This window comes from Phoca vitulina, unplaced genomic scaffold (genome assembly GCF_004348235.1).
Source record: "Phoca vitulina isolate PV1807 unplaced genomic scaffold, GSC_HSeal_1.0 scaffold8, whole genome shotgun sequence".
NCBI classification, from domain to species: Eukaryota; Metazoa; Chordata; class Mammalia; order Carnivora; family Phocidae; genus Phoca; species Phoca vitulina.
Genome location: NW_022589711.1, coordinates 56375343 through 56393255, shown reverse-complemented (window position 1 = coordinate 56393255; position 17913 = coordinate 56375343). Strand labels below are relative to the sequence as shown.

At 45.2% G+C, this 17913-nt stretch overlaps 1 protein-coding gene across 5 annotated transcripts in view; it reads right to left on the bottom strand.

Annotated features, from left to right (window-relative positions):
• MASP1 (mannan binding lectin serine peptidase 1) overlaps nt 1-17913 on the bottom strand; it is a 61880-nt gene that overhangs the window by 23945 nt on the left and 20022 nt on the right. For all 5 annotated transcript variants that reach the window (XR_004299819.1, XR_004299818.1, XM_032406932.1 and 2 more), the window contains 6 exons: nt 9312-9489; nt 7597-7728; nt 5217-5413; nt 3590-3737; nt 2169-2287; nt 1151-1229 (listed from right to left, as the gene is read on the bottom strand). Coding sequence is in view for 3 of the 5 variants with exons in the window: in XM_032406932.1 (XP_032262823.1) it covers nt 1151-1229; nt 2169-2287; nt 3590-3737; nt 5217-5413; nt 7597-7728; nt 9312-9489 (853 nt within the window). In the remaining 2 variants the exon portion in view is untranslated. The remainder of the gene's footprint in view (nt 1-1150; nt 1230-2168; nt 2288-3589; nt 3738-5216; nt 5414-7596; nt 7729-9311; nt 9490-17913) is intronic.

Sequence of the window (17913 nt, the reverse complement as noted above, 5' to 3'; positions counted from 1 at the left end):
TCCAGTAAATGTTTGTTGAAGCCATAAGATGCCCCCCTTTCCCACACTGTGCTCTGACTCCAGCCACATCATCATGTTAAAAAAGAAAAATTAAAAAGCAAGAAAATTCTCCAAAACTTGGCCTGGGATTTGTCTAAAGACAGTTCACCCTGACAGTGTCCCCCTGGGGCTGTGGGAGTGAATCTGTCTGCTTATGGAATTTGAGCCTTTTAGAAGAAGGGACAAGGACACCACTCCACAGTTTATATGTAGTCATGGGGCCGGGCGGGACCAACCCTAACTCTTGACTTCTCACCTCTCCATCCTAAAGCCAATCCCCCCCTTTCCCCTTCTCTTCCTTCCCTTGCCATCACCACACCTCCCTTCCTCACTGCTGCCATAATGAATTTCCTAAAACTGTGGTCTTTACAAGTCTCGAACCAGAACTACCTGGATAAGGGAACAGGGTGGTGGCTGGTAATCTATATTTTTACAATGCTCACTAAGTGATTTATATGGACTACATTATTTGAGAGACACCTCAATATATTCTAGAGTATTAAAGCTAGTTCAACTTTTTATTTTACATTTGAGGTGAAGGATCTTGTCCATGGTCGCAGGGTGGGTTAGGAGCAGAGCCCGTGCAAGAACTCTGGGTCTCAAGAGCCCATGCAGAGCTGTGTCCCCTGCTTTACACATACCCGCTGCACTGACCTCACAGCCTTTCCTGACAGGCCTTAAATCATGAGCTGTTCCAGAAACCTTAGTGGGTATGGCTGATGGCCACATGGAGACTGGCAAGGTCACTGAGCTCTGGGCACTGGTGCTGAAATAGTTTCCTGAATTAGCAATTGCCAGAGCTAGTTTCAAACCTGGGGACAAGCTACTTACTCCTTTAGCAAGTGTGGCAACCTGTCTGTAGACAGAGGTGAATTAGCATTTAGGAAGTAAACTGCGACCAACAAGAAGTTTCTTTTGGAAACTTGATGTCTTATTGCTCAAAGAAACATTAATAGCCTTTTGGTCCAGCCCTCATGTGTTTACTGAATTCCTGCCGCCACCCCTCTTTGAGCACACCTGTCAGGTTTTCACCCTTGTGTGGTCTCTGGTTGGAACCCACCAGTGCTAGGGAGCTCATTATCCTTATCATAGACCAATTTTGTTTTCTTACTTTTACAGGTGGGAATCCTGTTACTCCACGTCCCATCCTTCAGACACTCGATCTGGAATGTATCCATCTCCACATTATCCTAGGAAGAAACATGAAGAAGATATGGCAAGAAGGAGGAGGGGTGGGCTCGGTGGTTGTTTCCCAGTATGACCAGCTCAAATTCCAAACCCAGTTGTCCTTGACTGAGATTTTCCAACCATGGGCCTCCAAGGTCAAGCTTGATGATAAGGAAAAGGGAGATGCTGAATTCATAGTCCCCTTTCCTACTCTGGAGAGGGGCAAGGACTGTGTGGAAGAAAGGGCTTGGACAACTGTCTGGGAGGGGAACGCCCTGACTCCCGTTCTAGAGTAGTGCCTCTCAAAGTTGAGTAGGCATCAGTATCTTTTGCAGACTGCTGGGCCCCACCTCCAGAGTTTCTGATTCAGTGGGTCTGGCTTGGAGAGCATGGTTTGCATTTCTAATAAGTGATGTGATGCTGTGGTGGGGACCCCACGTGGAAGCCCATTCCTTGAGAGCCTTCCTCTAGTTTGGCTCACACTGGACTCACCTGGTTAACATAACAGAAAAAACAATCACTGACCCCACCCCAGAGATTCTGCTTTAATTCATCTCAAGTGAGGGGCCTGGGAGGTGACTTTGTATTATTTTTAAATTAGCCAGGTGATTCCTAGGAGAGTGAGCAATGTCTGTCTGCCACCTCTAAAATCTCCACTTCCTGTCCCAGTTTCCCCCAGTAAGCCTGATAGATGAACTTTGTTAAGGTTGTTTGTCCTTTGTCCTTTGTTTTTGAAATTCAAATCAGCCCAAGACTTCTGTGCCATTTCCAGATGTGAAAATCTGGGATGCACGCTTTGGATTTTCAGAGGACTGAATTTCCGGAACACGTTGGAGGTTTATGGGGAAGTTAGCGAATACTGTGGTGGGATCATGACAAGTTCTGGAAGCCCATCTGCCTCGGGAGGCACTGGAGCATTTCTCTGGCCTGGCGGCTCTTCCTCCCCCAGCAGCACCCTGTACCTTCAGGACTTTGTAGCCTGTGTCACAGCTGATGAGCACCTGGTCTTTGAAGGAATACGTGGTTTGCAGGGGCTCGATTTTCCCGTGGACAGGAGGCTCTGGCTCTGGGCACTCGTTCCCTGATGGAGCAATGAAAGGATGGTGGGCAAGAAAACAAGGAAAAGTCTGCAGCAGGTCGCCAGCCCCCTCAGTGCAAGGTGTGGTGCAGGGGAAACCCACAGAACTGGGTGTTGGGGGCCTGCACCTTCTAGGCCATGAAGACTTATTCTGGAACGTTGAGCAGGAGACTTTCCAACTTGGACCTCTAGTTCCTCATCTGTAAAATGAGGTGGTTGGTCAAATGATTTCATCACGACCATGCATTAAATGTCATTGAGTGCAACCCTTGTCTGAGGCTGCCTTTACAACATCTTCCATAGTAGACATCAAACACCTATTTGCATTCCAATAGGGACAGGGAGCTCAATACCTCCCAAACCTATACCTTTCTTACTGGACTCCTCAGGAACAGTATTTTCCTATTCAACCAAAATCTATATCCTTGTAATTTGCTCTCATGGGGCAGAGTTTGTCTTCTTGGGCTGCTCAGGATGACTCTAATCGCTCTTTCTCCCCAAGACCATTCTTCCAAGTGTTAGAGAGATTGTGACCATATGCCTCTGAGCTCTGCCTTCCAAAGGCTACGTTGGACAGGATTCCCAGGCTGAGTCTATCCCTGACATTTTTTCCTGGACAAACTCTCTGTTAATAGTCTCTTCATTCCCTTCCCTAGAACTTGACACCAATGTGATAATGCAGGCAAGGCCAGGATACCAGACCAGGATCTATGAGCTGGATTAGCCACTCCCAGCACCCTCTTCTTCCAAGGCTTACTGCAGACTCCTGGGGCAAATGACTCTATCAGGGTTTGGGGCAGGACTGGCTGCCTTGGGGTACTGGGGAATGAGGCCTGTGAATGCTGCCAGTCCGGGGCTCCAGGAGTCAAACCGCCATGATGAAACATTATGAGCTACAGGCCCACACTCAAATTCTTGCCCCAGGCTTGGAGAAGGCTCAGTTGGGAGGGTTCTCTCTGGGCCCAATGAATCAGAGTGAGAGTAAAATTCAGGAAATAAGGTGGGTTTGTTTGTTTGTTTGTTTGTTGTTTTTTAAATCTCCTTATGTGATTCTGAAGTGTAGTAAGTTTGAAAACTATGTCTAGTCTAAACCCACCATTATTGCTGTCCTTGCCCCCCTTTTATGGATGGGAAACTGAGTCAGGAGAGAGAATGTACCTGGTTCCACCTCCTCTGTAGCAGAGCTGGGGGGTCCTCCCACATCCCCAGAGGAGTCCCAGGCCTGTACCCCTCATCCCTCAGCCATTGCCCCACAAGGGCTGAGCACAGTGACCAGGCATGACCCACGGAGAGAGGCCATGTTACCTGTCGCCCTGTATGAGAGCCTCCAGCCCCGGTTCTCCCCTGAGTTGTCGCTGCGGAATAGGATCTGGACGCTGTGGCTCTGGGTATTGATGGGTTCTGGTGCTCTCTCTCCACAGAAGGGCCCCAAAACTTTTGGACCAGCTTTAATCTGTGAGGGGCAAGGTAGAGAAAAAGGGTCACATCTGAGCAGTGGTGGCAGCTGCTGGGACCATCTCTATACTGCACCCTGGTTTTCTGGAAGTCTCCATGTGAACCCATACTATTCACTCATGTTTTTAGTGGGCATTACCATTCACCAAACAGTTCCATTGCCACTCTCTCATTTAGAGATTACAATAGTCTTGGAAGTGGATGAGGCAGGCTAATAACCCTCTGCTCAAAGATGAATATTCTATGGCTCAGAAAGGGACAGAGCCCTGTCCAGGTGCATAGGATAGAAAAGGTCTCGCTCTCAAAGAACCTGCAGTCTAGTCGAGGATGGCAAGGATGGGGGCGGGTGGTGGGACTGACAATAAATAATAAGCAAAATAATTACATGCTGTGGCAAGAATTATAAAAATAAACAGGATGGTATATACATATAAATATATGCTATATATTTATAATTTATGTAATAAAATCTAAGTAACCTATCTAATTCATTATTTATATAATAGATTACACTTTATTTATTTTTTAATAAAACTTTAAATAGGTGGTCATGAATGGCTTCTTTGAGGAGGTGACATTGGAACTGAGACATAAGGAGGAAGGGAGAATACTTTCCAGGGAGAGAAAACAGCATATGTAAAGGTCAAGGTCAAAGGTGGGAAAGGGCTCAGCGAGTATTAAGAACAGAAAGGAAGCCAGAGTGGCTGAAACAGAGGGAGTACCATAGCATGAGGTAGGAAAGACAGGCAAGTGCCACATTGTGTTGAGGAATTACATTTACTTCCAAGAGCAATCCTGAATTAATATGGCTTTTATAAAGATCAGCCTCGATGCCATGGAGAGCAGACTACGTAGGGCAAGGGTGGAAGCAAGAAAACCAGCTGGAAGCTTTGCAGCGGAGATAATGGGGTTTAGCCTAGGATGGAGTCAGTGGGGAATGGAGGGAAGGAAGTAGGCACTATTAGCTGATCTGGATTTCCTGAATCCCAGGCCCCCAGGTCCTCTAACTCTTTTTCTTTCCATCTCCAAGGACCAGGACTCCTGAACCTCACCTGGTGACTTCTACAATCCTGGGTGATATCTCCATCTTATCACCCTTATTGTGGATGGGGGAAAAAGTGAAGCCCCATGAGGTTAAATGCCTGGAGAAGGCTCAGAGCAATGCTCCTGGGATACTGCGTATGGTAGGCAGAATTCTAAGATGGTCCCTGTGACCTTCACCTTCCCTGTGACCATCACTTCATGATGATGTCAATTAACATGGCAAAAGGGATTTTACAGGTGGCCAAGGAGCTAGTGTCAATCAGGGAAGATCCCCTAGGCTGGATCTGATTAAGCTGGTGATGCTATTTTAAGTAAATAGATGCAATTTTGGGAAGCAAGCAGCTTGGTCCCCTATCCTGGGAGAAGGTAGAGGGCCAAGAATATCAATTTTCCCAATTCAGCCAAGATTTCCCAGCATCCATTGTAGGCTTACCTTGATGTAGTCATAGGGACAGGACACCTCGGGATGATCCTCAATGTCGAAAATGTCCTCGAACTGCAGACTGACCATGAAACCCTCCTCTAGCTCTATCGTGTAGAAGCATTCTGAGCTCTTAGGATAAGGGTTGGGGAAGTCCGGGCTGGTGATCACGCCGGTCCTCTGGGTAAAGAGGTTGTCACTGCACTCCACTGTGGGAAACATACCAGAGCAAAGTGGCACATCAGAACCATGGCCACAGCAACCCCTCCCTTATCTGTTACTGTACAATTTTTCCCACTGGTCCTGAGAGGCAATCAGGGAAGGCATCACTATCCCCATTTTACGGATGGGTAGACTGAAGTTCAGGGAGAAGTAATTTATCCAAGATCACACACCTAGTAATTTTCAGAGTCAAGACTCAAAGGCTGTAAGTGTGATAAGCCTTCTTATCAGATTCTCTGGTATTGGTGAGGGGGCAGGAGAGGTCTGAGATGCAAAGGTTTTGAGATGGAGTGGTAGGGGGAGACATCTGGACCTCCTATGTCTTGTTCTCCCCTCAGCCCAGGACTCCATTGTCTGTTCAAAGTCTTCCTGATCCCTCATCCAACACAGGACCCTCACACATACCCTCACTCTCTGGCCCCTGGACTTGCTGTTTCTCCTCTTGCTGCTGACAACTACCTGATATTATGCAATATATTTGCCGGTGGATTTTCTTGCCCCCACTAGATTGCATGTTCCCTGAGTTCAGGGATTCTGCTTTGTTCCCCACTGTAGCTGCAACAAGGACCCAGTGTCCTGGGATCCTGGCCATGGCTTAGCCCTGCAAAGACCCTTTATTGGGCACAAAACCTTTCTCTTTGGGCTGACCCATCCTAGATCTGGGATGTCAATCCTTTCCAAGCCCCTGTTTATTGTGCTCATTTGCAAGTGACAAAATTGGCTCAGAGAGGGGGCAGGGCTAACGTGAAGTCCTATAGCTGTGAGCTTCAGAGCATGGTTAGGAGAGGGCTTTTGAATCCTCATCTGTTTTCATTTCCTACCTCAAGCACTCTCTGGGGGGTGACATTGCCCCCATGGGGGCTAAAATTGTTTGGAGGGGTTACTCTTTTTATGCATAATACACAGATGGACAGAGTACATAAACTCATTTATAGTATTATCTGTGGTATTAAAATTTCACAGATAGGGGAAATTAGGAAGATAATGTTTAAAAAGGCTCCTGGAGGCAGAGGAGAAACTGAAAACAAAGATTGAGAAGCTCTGCTCATTCTTAGCCCCCACTGTACTTAACATGTAGTAGATACTCAGTAAACACCTACTGAATGAAAACCATGGAAAATATAGCCCTCTTGAAGAAAACTCCTGTATATGCCTGCTTTATAATGATGAGTCACATGAGGGTTTTATTCAGAAGCAAGGGAAGTATTTGAAGGAGGAAGGAAAGGAAGCCTTGTTTCCAGCCTTGCTCTCCTCCAATGATCCCCTAGTCGGCTTCCAAGTGACCCTCCTAAAACGCAGATCCTTACCCTGTAGTCATCCATACTAATCTGCTGTCAATGCCGCAAATATGCCAAGTCCTATCAGGCCTCTAAATGTTTGCAGAAGCTGTCCTCTCTGCCTGGAGCACCCTCCTTTTCCTTCTTCTTCCACCTCTGCCAAGGGCCACTATCTCTGGGACATGTCTGCTCGCTACGCCCTGTAGACTCAGGTCAGATTGTGCTGAGCCCACACTTCTTTTACAGCACTGACTACATTTCACCATTTACTTCTGTAGCGATTACCCCACTAGCCAGGGAGGCTCTCATGGAAAGTGGCTGAAGCCTTCCATTTCTCCATTTCTCCATCCCTGCCCTGCCTGGACACAACAGCTAGGTGGGCACGTTGACTAGACATGAAAATGAAGAGAGAAAGAAGGAATGGGGCATTTTCTTGCTGTCTCTCTTTGCATCTCTCCTCCTACATCTTTCCTTTGGACTGAGGTTCTTTCAATCACAGAGGAACTTGGGAGACCATGGGAGCGAAGGGGAAAAGGAACTGCTGGGTGAGATCAAGCTCATGGCTCAGAGAGAGGGGACTGGGAAACCTAGGTTTTCCCATAACTTGGCCAGGCTGGTTACCTACAGTAGGAGAGCAGAAATTCCTGCTGCTGAGGAAGAAAGATGGCCTAGAGGCTAGGGCTTCTCAAATGTGGTCCTTTGAGAACCTGAACCTGGACTTCCCCGCTGGTGGGCATTTCAGCATCTTCATCCATGTGGTATCTGAGGCAGAGATCTCTGGCTTCATTTCTAATTGTTCCTACTCCACATCCGTCCCTCCTCCGAGCCTCCCCTAATCTTATTGAGAAACATGGCACAAAATGGTGCTATATAGTGTGATCCCCAGGCCTCACCTCGGCAGGTCCTGTTGTCTGTGTGGAGGAGGTAGCCAAAGCGGCAGGAGCAATAGTAGCCGCCGATGTAGTTATGGCAGTAGTGGTCACAGGACAGCTCCTCGTCCTCCCGCTCGGTGCACTCATCCACATCTGCAGGGCAATCAGTCCATGCGTGAGGATGAAAACAACAGGCAACATCTACAGAGTACGTCGGATGGGCCACTCCCTGTGTTAGCTCCACATAAAGCCCCAAAGTAGCCATTCCTTCCATTTACAAATGAGGAAACTGGAACTCAGAGCAGCAAGGCAACTTACCCAAGATCACAGAAAGCCAGGTTCAAGGCCAGGCAAGCTGACTCTTGGTGGTGCCCTGCCCTCTAACAGTGTGCTCATAGCAAGCAGGACTCTTACCATCCACATTCCACAGATGAGGAAACAGAGACTTGGGGCCTTTAAAGAGCTTACTCCAAGTCACAGAGATGGTAAGTGGTGGAGTCAGCATTCATACCCAGGGAGGCTGGCTCCAGAACCCATTCTTTCCTTCTAGTCCATGCTGCCCCTCTCTCTCTACATCCCACTTCCCTGGGCAGTGGAAATGTAAACATTAAAAAGTATGCTCTCAACCCAATTTAAAGATCTGATGGTACACTTTCCCCCAACAGATACAGGAATGGCCAACAAGCACATGAAAAGATGCATGACATCACTAGTCACCAGGGAAATATAAATCAAAACCATAATGAGGTACCACTACATAACCCACCAGAATTTTAAATTTTAAAAATTTAAAAATTGACCACATCAAACTCTCATACATTGGTGAAGGAATATAAAATGGTGCAAAAACACTTTGGAAAAGGTCTGGCAATTTCTTATACAACTAAATATACACCTGCCCTATGACCCAACAATTCTGCTCCTGGATAGTTACCCAATAGAAGTGAAATCATGTTCACAAAAAGACTAGTACAAGAAGGCTCATAGAAACTTCTTTAATGAGAGCCAAAAAAATGGATAGAGCGCAGGTGGAAGAATGGGTAAACAGATTGTAGTATATTCATACAATGGAAAATTACTCTGCCAGGAAAGGAGCAAATTACCAATGCGTTGCAACATGACTGAACCTCAAAAACTTTATGCTAAGGAAAAGAATCCTCACTTCAAATATATTTTGTGCATGTTCATTTATATGAAGTTTAAGAAGAGGCAACACTGATCTATGGTGGAAAAAAATTGGAACAGTTGTTGTCTCTAAGGGAGATAGGAGCAGAGTGTGATTGGGAAGGAATGTAAGGGAGTTTTTCTGGGTCAATGGTAAAGTTCAATATCTTATTAGCCGTTTGGGTCACATAAAAATAAATTTCTCAAAACTCAGCAAGTGTGCTTAAAAGGTTTATACGTTTCATTGAATGTAAATTTTATATTCAAAGAAAGAAAATTGTGGATAGATATTGAACTTCAGCAAAATGATATGCGTGCTGAATTATTTAGGAAAAAGTGTACTGCTGTCTGCATTTTACTTTGAAATGCATCAAAAAGGATGGATTGATGGATATATAGAGGATAGACAGATGGGAGATATGTGATAGAGAAAACGTAATAAGATATTAATGGCAGAATCTCTATGGTGAGTATATAGGTGTTTTTTGTAAAGAAGAGAGCATACAGTACTTTCAGTCTTTAGAGAGAAAGGGAGACCTAGTAGGGATGAGCCACCCACTTCTCCCACTTACCCACGGCCATGTAGTGGGCATCAAAGCCCGTGAATCGCTCCTCATTGGAGAAATCTGACCGGAAAGTGATGGACATGAAGGAGCCAGGGGAGAACACGACTTCCTGGCCGGGGGTCTGCTCTGTGTCTGTAGTCTCCCGGCCACAGAAGGTTGCCAACACCTGCTCTTCTGTTTCTACCTTTGGGGTCAAAGAGAGAGGAAACAAGATGAGCAGCTTCCCAAATTAGCTTCCCTGCTGGTCTCGAGGAGAAAGAGGAAGAGCCTGCCCATGAGCAGACCAGGCAGCCTGGGAAACCCAGAGAAAGGGGATTCGGGATTGTGGTACTTGAGGAAAGACACAGTATGGGGTAAGTCTATGTGGCTGTTCAGTCACTGCTTCATTCACTTTTATAGGGTCCATCAGAAGTAGCTTGACATCTGTCATTCCTATTGACAACAAAATGGCTTATTTGTTGAAAACAACTCAATTTTAGAATTCAGGAAGTTAGATAATCTCATGGATAGATTCCATATGCAATAGGAACTGATCACATTTCCAAAGAAGAGAGACGAACTCCAGGTCATTCATTGAGCATTCAGTGGGTGCCTGCCAATGAGCAAAGCACGGGAGCTGTGCATGGGGAGGCAGAGTTCAGATGGATGGAAACACAGACAGGCCTATTATACAGTGTGACAAGGGCTTCAACAGGAACACAAGCACTGGAAACGCACACACTCGGAAGGAGATGAAAGATCCCATCAGAATGGAAACTGCAGGAAAGCGGAGACTTTGTTTTCTTTGCAGATGTGTTTTCAGTATGTGGAGCGGGGACTAGTGCTTAGCAGTTACCCAACAAATGTCTGTTGTCAAGAACTAAAATGCGAGGGCTGTTCTTTTTTTTTTTCTTTAAGATTTTATTCATTTATTTGACAGAGAGAGACACAGTGAGAGAGGGAACACAAGCAGGGTACATGGGAGAGGGGGAAGCAGGCTTCCCGCTGAGCAGGGAGCCCGATGCGGGGCTCAATCCCAGGACCCTGGGACCATGACCCGAGCCGAAGGCAGACGCTTAACCACTGAGCCACCCAGGCGCCCCGTGAGGGCTGTTCTGAGAACAATGAGAAGTCAGGGAGTCTGTGAGGATTAGAGGAGCGGTACGTTGCAGGATAGGTTGAAATGAGATTATGACTGAGCTTGAATACCATAATAACACTATGTGACTCTTCATTCTGTGAGTAAAGGAGAGACACTGAGAACTTTTGAACAGGGAAATTGTGTAATTAGAACTATATTTAATAGGTGGTCTTCATAATTCAGAAATGACTGGAATCTTCCCTGAAATGGTTGTGTTTGTATTAAGACTCAGAGGCAAAAATGACCTATTTGCTAAAAGAATTCCCTACTTTGGAAGAGCCAGAGGCCCTGTGTAAATTCAGGGACCCAAGTAGAAATCCTAAACTGGTTGCGTAAGCTGATGTTGTGTGAGTTTGGTTTGGGAAGCACAATATGGTAGCTGGTTGGTATATTTATTTGACTATGGATACTTGGCCTACCTGCCACTCTATCATTTACACTAACTGGGTTCTTTTAAGGTTGTGTTTGTGTTTGTAACCTCTAGATTGACATTTTAGCCAAGATGCATGAGAAAATCCTCTTAGCAAGAATGATTTTGCTGCCTTTCAAAGTCATTAAAGGAAAGTTCTCAAAAGCTCTGCCTATCTCTAGTAGCTTCTAACACATTCATTGTTTTGTTCATTAGCTTAGTATGTCAGAAGTATCTTGACATTTGACACTTCTGTTTTGAAACTAATGATTTATTTATTTAAGATAAGTGGGAGTTTTAAAGAAAAACAATTTGCCCTGGCAACAAAACACAAGGACAATTAATCACTAACTTTGGGAATTGAAGTGTAAACAGAAGATGAGATCATGGCTTTGCTGTTTATTCCTCTTCTCTGCAGATACTAACCCAACTCACACCAGCCTTATTACTGTAGAATGTACCTATCTGCCCACAGTCACTTCCTCTACCCACCACGGCTGGTTTGTGATTTTGGTTATCTGAGTTTTCCAGATAGCTGAAGTTTACCTGACTATAATTTATTATTGTTATTATTATTATTACTATCATCATCATCATCATCATTTGGTGTAATGCTTTTTAAAGTGCTTTATACAAATCCCTGCTTTCTTAGGTGAAACATGCTAACCCTTTTTGGTGATCCCGGGACATTATTATGAAAGTCAACCATCTTGGGGATATTGCGTTGTGTCATGTTACTTGCCCTGCATGGAACATCCCAGACTATAATTCCTTTGTAATTCTTATGCCTCCCCTGTCTTATGTAGTGTTTTATTTTGTGTCTTTTTTTTCATCAGTTTGTTAATTGAAATATGTCATAAAATAGAAACTAGTTAAGCTGCCCCTATTAGAACTTAATAAAAATAAAACTAAATAGATTTATAGTGAAGGCTTAAGGAAGGCATGAAGGGGAGAGCACTTGGTGACTTCTGCTTTGGAGTAATATAAGGTAGACAGACCTGGCAGTTAGAGGTCCTGAGCCTGTTCCTGACTACCATAAACTGTTATATGGCTGCCTCCTCTCTAGCTCTGTTACCCACTTGGTAGAACAGGGGTTTGAACTAGCTGAGCTATATGTTCTCTTCCAATCTGACATACTAGTATTCTAACAAATCATCATACCCACACATTCATTAGGCCAACTCAAAGATGGTGAGCAGTTTCAACACACTGATTGCTTTCTGTTGAAGAACTTGATGAACTTGAACTTCTTCATGATCTATAACCATGTAATACCAAGTCAGTTACTTAATGAATAATGATGCCTTGAACATGAATACTTTCAGACTCAGCAGCTTCCTTTCTGTATTTTGGTATCCCCAAAGTCTCTGTAGCATGGACACTTTCCATATAGCCACTCTCTGTAGCGTGGACACTTTCCATGAAGCTATTGTCTACAGCATGGACACTTTCAAGTGAAACCAACCAGAGATAACTTGGATCAGGGGGAGACCTAATGAAGGTCTGTGATAATAACTCTCTTGTAACTTCCAGGACAAAGGACATTTTTATGATGGCAGATAAACAGTCATCACATGCAGAGCCACACTATTTCAGTGAACAGGTAAGCATGTTCTGGCTGAGACCCATGGGAAAATCTGAGCCATCTCTACCTTTAGGAGCAGGGAAGAGAAGGCCCAGAAAGCCTAGGAATTCAGCCTGCAGCTCAGAATGGAGTCTTGGAATATCAGAACTGGGAAAGAGGGACCTCTAAAAGTTATTTCAATCCCCCTCCTTCTAGCGGAAACTGAGGTCCAAAGAGGGCCAGTGACTTGCTTAGGAGTAGAGAGATAACCGCGACCATTTCCCGATGTCAGTTTTGCTTTGGGAACTCTTGTGACCCTGAAGAAAGGAACCCACCAACCCAGAGAGTACATGACAAAAGACATAGGCACTTTGCCAAACAACTTTTCTGGCTCAAGGGCCTCTTCAAACTTTATCTTGGGTGCATGGACTGTCTCCCAGAGAGGATGTGGCTCAGTGACAGCTCCTACTATAACCCAAACAGAGGGGTCACTGACCTTGGTTAATATGTGTAGCCCCTGCTATGAATTGTAAAATTCTATAGAAATCATTTACCTCTGAGTACAGGCAGAAGATTGAGCCCTGGCTTCTGTTTGGACTGTCCCATTTCTGGGGTCATCATATTAATGATGGAGGGAAATACCTTATCAAATGAAGACACAAAATTCATAATAGAGAACCATCTGGCTGGGAATCACAGACTCTTCATTTTTCTATTTCTTATTATGGCAACCGTATCCTTTCAGGCTATTGTTATTTAGGGCGCCAACACATGGATGCATGTCCTCAATTTGTATTCTTTCAACTCAATTCAAAAAGTATTTATATACCAAATTCTGTCTGGACTACAGTGTGGAGGATGCGAAAAATTATTTATTTGTTGCATGAGCTTAAAGAGTAAGTCCCCTGCCTCGGGGAATGTGAAATTTATTAGGAGAGTAATACAGGTGCTCAAATGGGTATGTGTAGGGAATTGTCAGGGCATAGTTATTGCAATGAAAGATAGGAAGCCCCAGGGGGATCAAAGAAGGTAAAAAAAATGACATCGAGCTGAGGGAAATCATAAAACATTTAGGAAGAAGAGAATGTTCTTTGAGCTGAGGCCTGAAAGATAAATAGGACTTAGGGAGATGGAAGTAGTAGGTGGAGGGCAGGGGGTGGCAGGAAGAGCTTTCAGGATGAGGGACTAGTGAAGTCCCAGAGATACTCAGGGTCTCAACTGTCCCTTCCTTCCCACTACCACCTGCCATAGGAAGGGTTCTGTTGAGGTCAGGGAGCCAGGAAGAGAGATCTAAGGAGGAAAAGCCAGAGTCTGTTTTCTATGAATTTTCGCCTTAGTATAAACAGCACAAACCTTGGCAAAACTAAGGCAGGGCAGCAGACATGCTGGCCCAATTTCTGTGAGAGCACAGCTGTGGCTCCTTTCCACGTGTCTCTAAAGTCATCTCATTGGAGTTGAACGGATACATTGACAGCTATCCACCAGTCCTTGGAGCAATGATGGAGAAGGTAACTCAGAAGTGATTGCTCTCATTTTATTTTACTTTTTTATTTTATTTTTTAAAAAGATTTTATTTGACAGGAAGAGAGTGAGAGACAGAGAGAGAGAGAGAGAGAGCACACAAGCAGGGGGGAGGGGCAGAGGGAGAAGCAGGCTCCCCGCTGAACAGGGAGCCCAATGCAGGGCTCAGTCCTGGGACTCTGGGATCATGACCTGAGCTGAAGGCAGACACTTAACTGACTGAGCCACCCAGGTGTCCCTGTTCTCATTTTATAAAGGGAAACCTTGAAGGCCAGATAATTTAAATGAATCAGGCCAGGTCATTATCTACCGAGTGGTGGCTTCAGGCCCATAATTGCAGCATCCCAATTCCCTAACCAGTAACCTCCTGTTCCTTCAAGGCTTGAGGCAAACAAACAAAGGCTGTCCTACAGACCCAGATACCTCAAGGCTTTGCTTGTCAGTGTTCCCAAGCTGTATCTTGGAGCTTCTCTGACATCTTCTCTGGGCCTTTGAAGAGCTTTTCAGAATTAATGTAGTCAGATATTCAGGGAGTGTGCTGGATTGCCCTGCTGTCGATTTAGTTAGTCTGGGAACTACATTCCCTAGAATCTCCTTTCCTGTATACTTCCGAGGTAGAGTTGGCCAGAGGAGACACTTGTGTGAGTTTAGAACACAATCGTCCTTGCTCTCTGAAGGTTGTTTTGTGATCAGATACAGAGAAGGACAGACGTAGATGTGCCCTTTTGTGATCAGATACAGAGATGGGACAGATGTAAATGTGCCTGATAGGTTCCAACTTGTCCTCACTCTCCTCCGCTCTGCATCCAGCACTTCTTTCCAGCTACTGGCTCTGATGACCAGCGGTGGCCTAGACCTACCGCCAGATGCTCCCACAGAGGTGGGAGCTGCTCAGAGCCAACAGCTTCTCACAGACCTCTCCCCAGGGGCCCCCCTTCACAGGCGCACTTTGGCTCCTTAGATGGTCTTGAATTCTCACATTCTCCTGCAGATGCCAACATCTCCACTCATGCCAGGGCTTCAGGAGCTGATTAGTGACTGGTCCTCTAATGCCCCAGCCCCACCCCTCACTGCCCCAGCACCTCCTCTCATCATGTGATTTCTGATACCCAAAATAGCCATTACCTCACATTGCTCACAGAGGCTCCACTTTCCTCACTGAACTATGGCTGATACAGTTACCGGAATCATAAGTCCAGTGCTGTAGTAACAATTAGGACCCATGGCTTGGGTTTGGGGATTGGCAGCACATCAAGGCTAGAAAAGCAGTGAGCCAGTTGCTACTGGAAGCTTGCAAAGGCGACCTGAGTCGTGTAGTGTGAAACATTTGACACAACTTGCCCATGGCAATGTAGAAGGTAGAAAAAGGTACACAGTAAATTTGTGGCTCTGCTAAGGAGATCTCTAGGCAATGTTGAAAGTGTCAGTATGTGTTCCTAGCTGTATACGGCAAGGTACTTCAGGAAGAAGTAGGTCTTCAGTGTGCAAGCCTTGTGACTTGCTTTGACAAAAGGCATGTGATATGCGAAGATAGGGTGCCACTTCCAAGGGGCCCGGGAGCTCTTTCAGGCATCAGGGGGCCTTGTACCTCTTTCCCAGGTGGAGGATTGCCTTGGGGCCTCTGTGTGAGGAAGCCCTGCCAGGCCTACTGGAGAAGTGAAGGTCACATAGGGCAGAGATGAATGTCCCAACTGAGGTCTCTAGACCAACCAGCTGACAGCTACCACCAACTGCCAGACAGGAGAGTGAGGCCATCTTGGACCTTCCAGCTTTAGTCAAGCCTCTACAGGAACAGCCTCAGGCAAATCCAGCCAAAGGACCATCCTGCGGAGCCAAGCCCAAACCTCTGACCACAGGATCTGAGCAAATAAAATGGATGTTGTTTTTGCTACTGACTTTTAGAGTGGCAATAGATATGCTATGGGGTGTAGGAAGCAATTTTCGACAAAAGGTAAGACTGACATTTTTAACTGACACTTGGAGAATTTCAATCTCATGGGTTCTTGAGGCCTTGAGAGTTACTTAGTCTAACTTCTTATCTTTCTACCACACCCTTATAAAAAAATCATGCCACCTTTTCACAATCAATTGCAAAGATGAGATACTCACTAACTTCCAAGATAGATCAGGCCGTTTGAATTATCCTCAACTTAGAAAATTCTCTCTTGGCCCCCTATCTGGGAATATAACTTAGGGGAAGATGTTCTAAGTGTGGAAAAATTTTTTGTGAACCAAGATGTGTATAGCAGTCATGTATAATGGTAGAAAACCAGAAACAATGTAAATATCCAATTTTGGGGGGAACAGTTAAATTAGCCTTGACTTAGTAAATATTAGACAGCTATTACTTATCACATTAATGGAAAAATTACAATGATCTGGAAACCTTCTTAGTAGGTTATATTAATCAAAAAAGGAAAAAAAGCCATATATATGGTGAAATCACAACTATGGTGAAGGTATGCTTTGAAAATAAAAAGGAGAAGGAATCAGAGCAAACTGTTAACAATGGCTAGTTGAACTACAGGTAATCTTTCCTTTTTCTCTGTTTTTATATTTTAAAAGTATTTTAAAAAGAAACCTGGACCCACAACTACTTCCCTCTAGCTTCTGTCAATGGCATAAACTTCGTTAGTTAAGGTCAACAAACAAGGGACACACAGGAGGGGCAACTAACCTAGCCTGGAAGTTCAGGGTCGGTTTGCAACCCCTCTGTCTCTCATAACCACCTGAGTCTCTGGTATGGGGACTCTTCATCACTCTGTCACTTCCTAACCTTTTCTTCTAGCCCCTGGGTCCCAACAGAGCTGAAAAAGACATGGAGATCTTTGCTTTACTTCCACAAAATTATACGGTGAAAAATGAAATTCTGATAAAACAATCAAGAAACTCAGAATAACTAAAATTCACATATGGCAGTGTGTGGCAAGGAGAGTCTCCTGTCAAGAAATGGTCTTTGCGATTGTGAAGTGCAAGGGGGAGTCAGTGGATGGGGTGTAAATGGATGGGTGAGGGGAGACAGAAGAGTTCCTTAATGTGGAGTTCATGAACACTTTGTGGGAAAGAAGGAGGGAGAAAGAGAGAAAGAGAAAGAGAGAGAGTGTGTGTGTATGGGTGTGTGAGAGAGAGAGAGAGAGAGAGGGAGGGAGGTGGGAGGGATTGGGCATTTAAGACTGTGGTAAGAACATCTCTGCTCTGTTTTGGTTTCTCAAGAGAGTGAGTTGAATTGTGAATTGCTTTGAATTTTTAAAGTTTTCTGTTTACTGAAAACCCCTTACTGAGACTGGATCATGAGGGACCTCATCTTTATATGAGTCACACATGAGTCTTCACCAATTGTTAGATGCTGGGAAAATCACTTAAACTCTCTGTGTTGTAGGTTGAATTGTGTCCTCCTTCCCTGAATGATATAGTCAAGTCTTAACCCTTGGATTTGACTCGATCTTATCTGTAAATAGGTAGGTCCTTGCAGATGTAATCAAGGTCAGATGACATCATGCTGGCTTAGGGGGGGACCCTAATCCAGTGACTGGTGTCCTTATAAGTGGGACATTTGTTCACAGAGACACACGCTGAGCCAAGTGTGAAGGCAGAGGCAGAGATTGAAGACATGCTGCCACACACCGGGGAATGCTAGGGATTGCAAACAACCACCAGAAAGCTAGGAGGGGCAAGGAAGGATTCTTCCCTAGAGTCTTCAGAGCCTTCAGGGCACAGCCCTGCTGACACTCTGATCTGAGGCTTCAGCCTCCAGAACCGTGAGAGGATACATTCCTGTTATAAGCCACCTCGTTTGTGGTACTTTGTGATGGCAGCCCTAGGACACAGATACGCTCTGGATGTATCACGGGACTATTGTGAACACGTATGAGCTAATACACGTGAAACACTTAGAAAGGCCCCTGGGATCTAGACAGTACCTCAGTGAGAAGAACAGGACTGCTGAGATCCCGTCATCCGAAATGACCCGTTTCTGGACTCCCTGCTAGGTGGG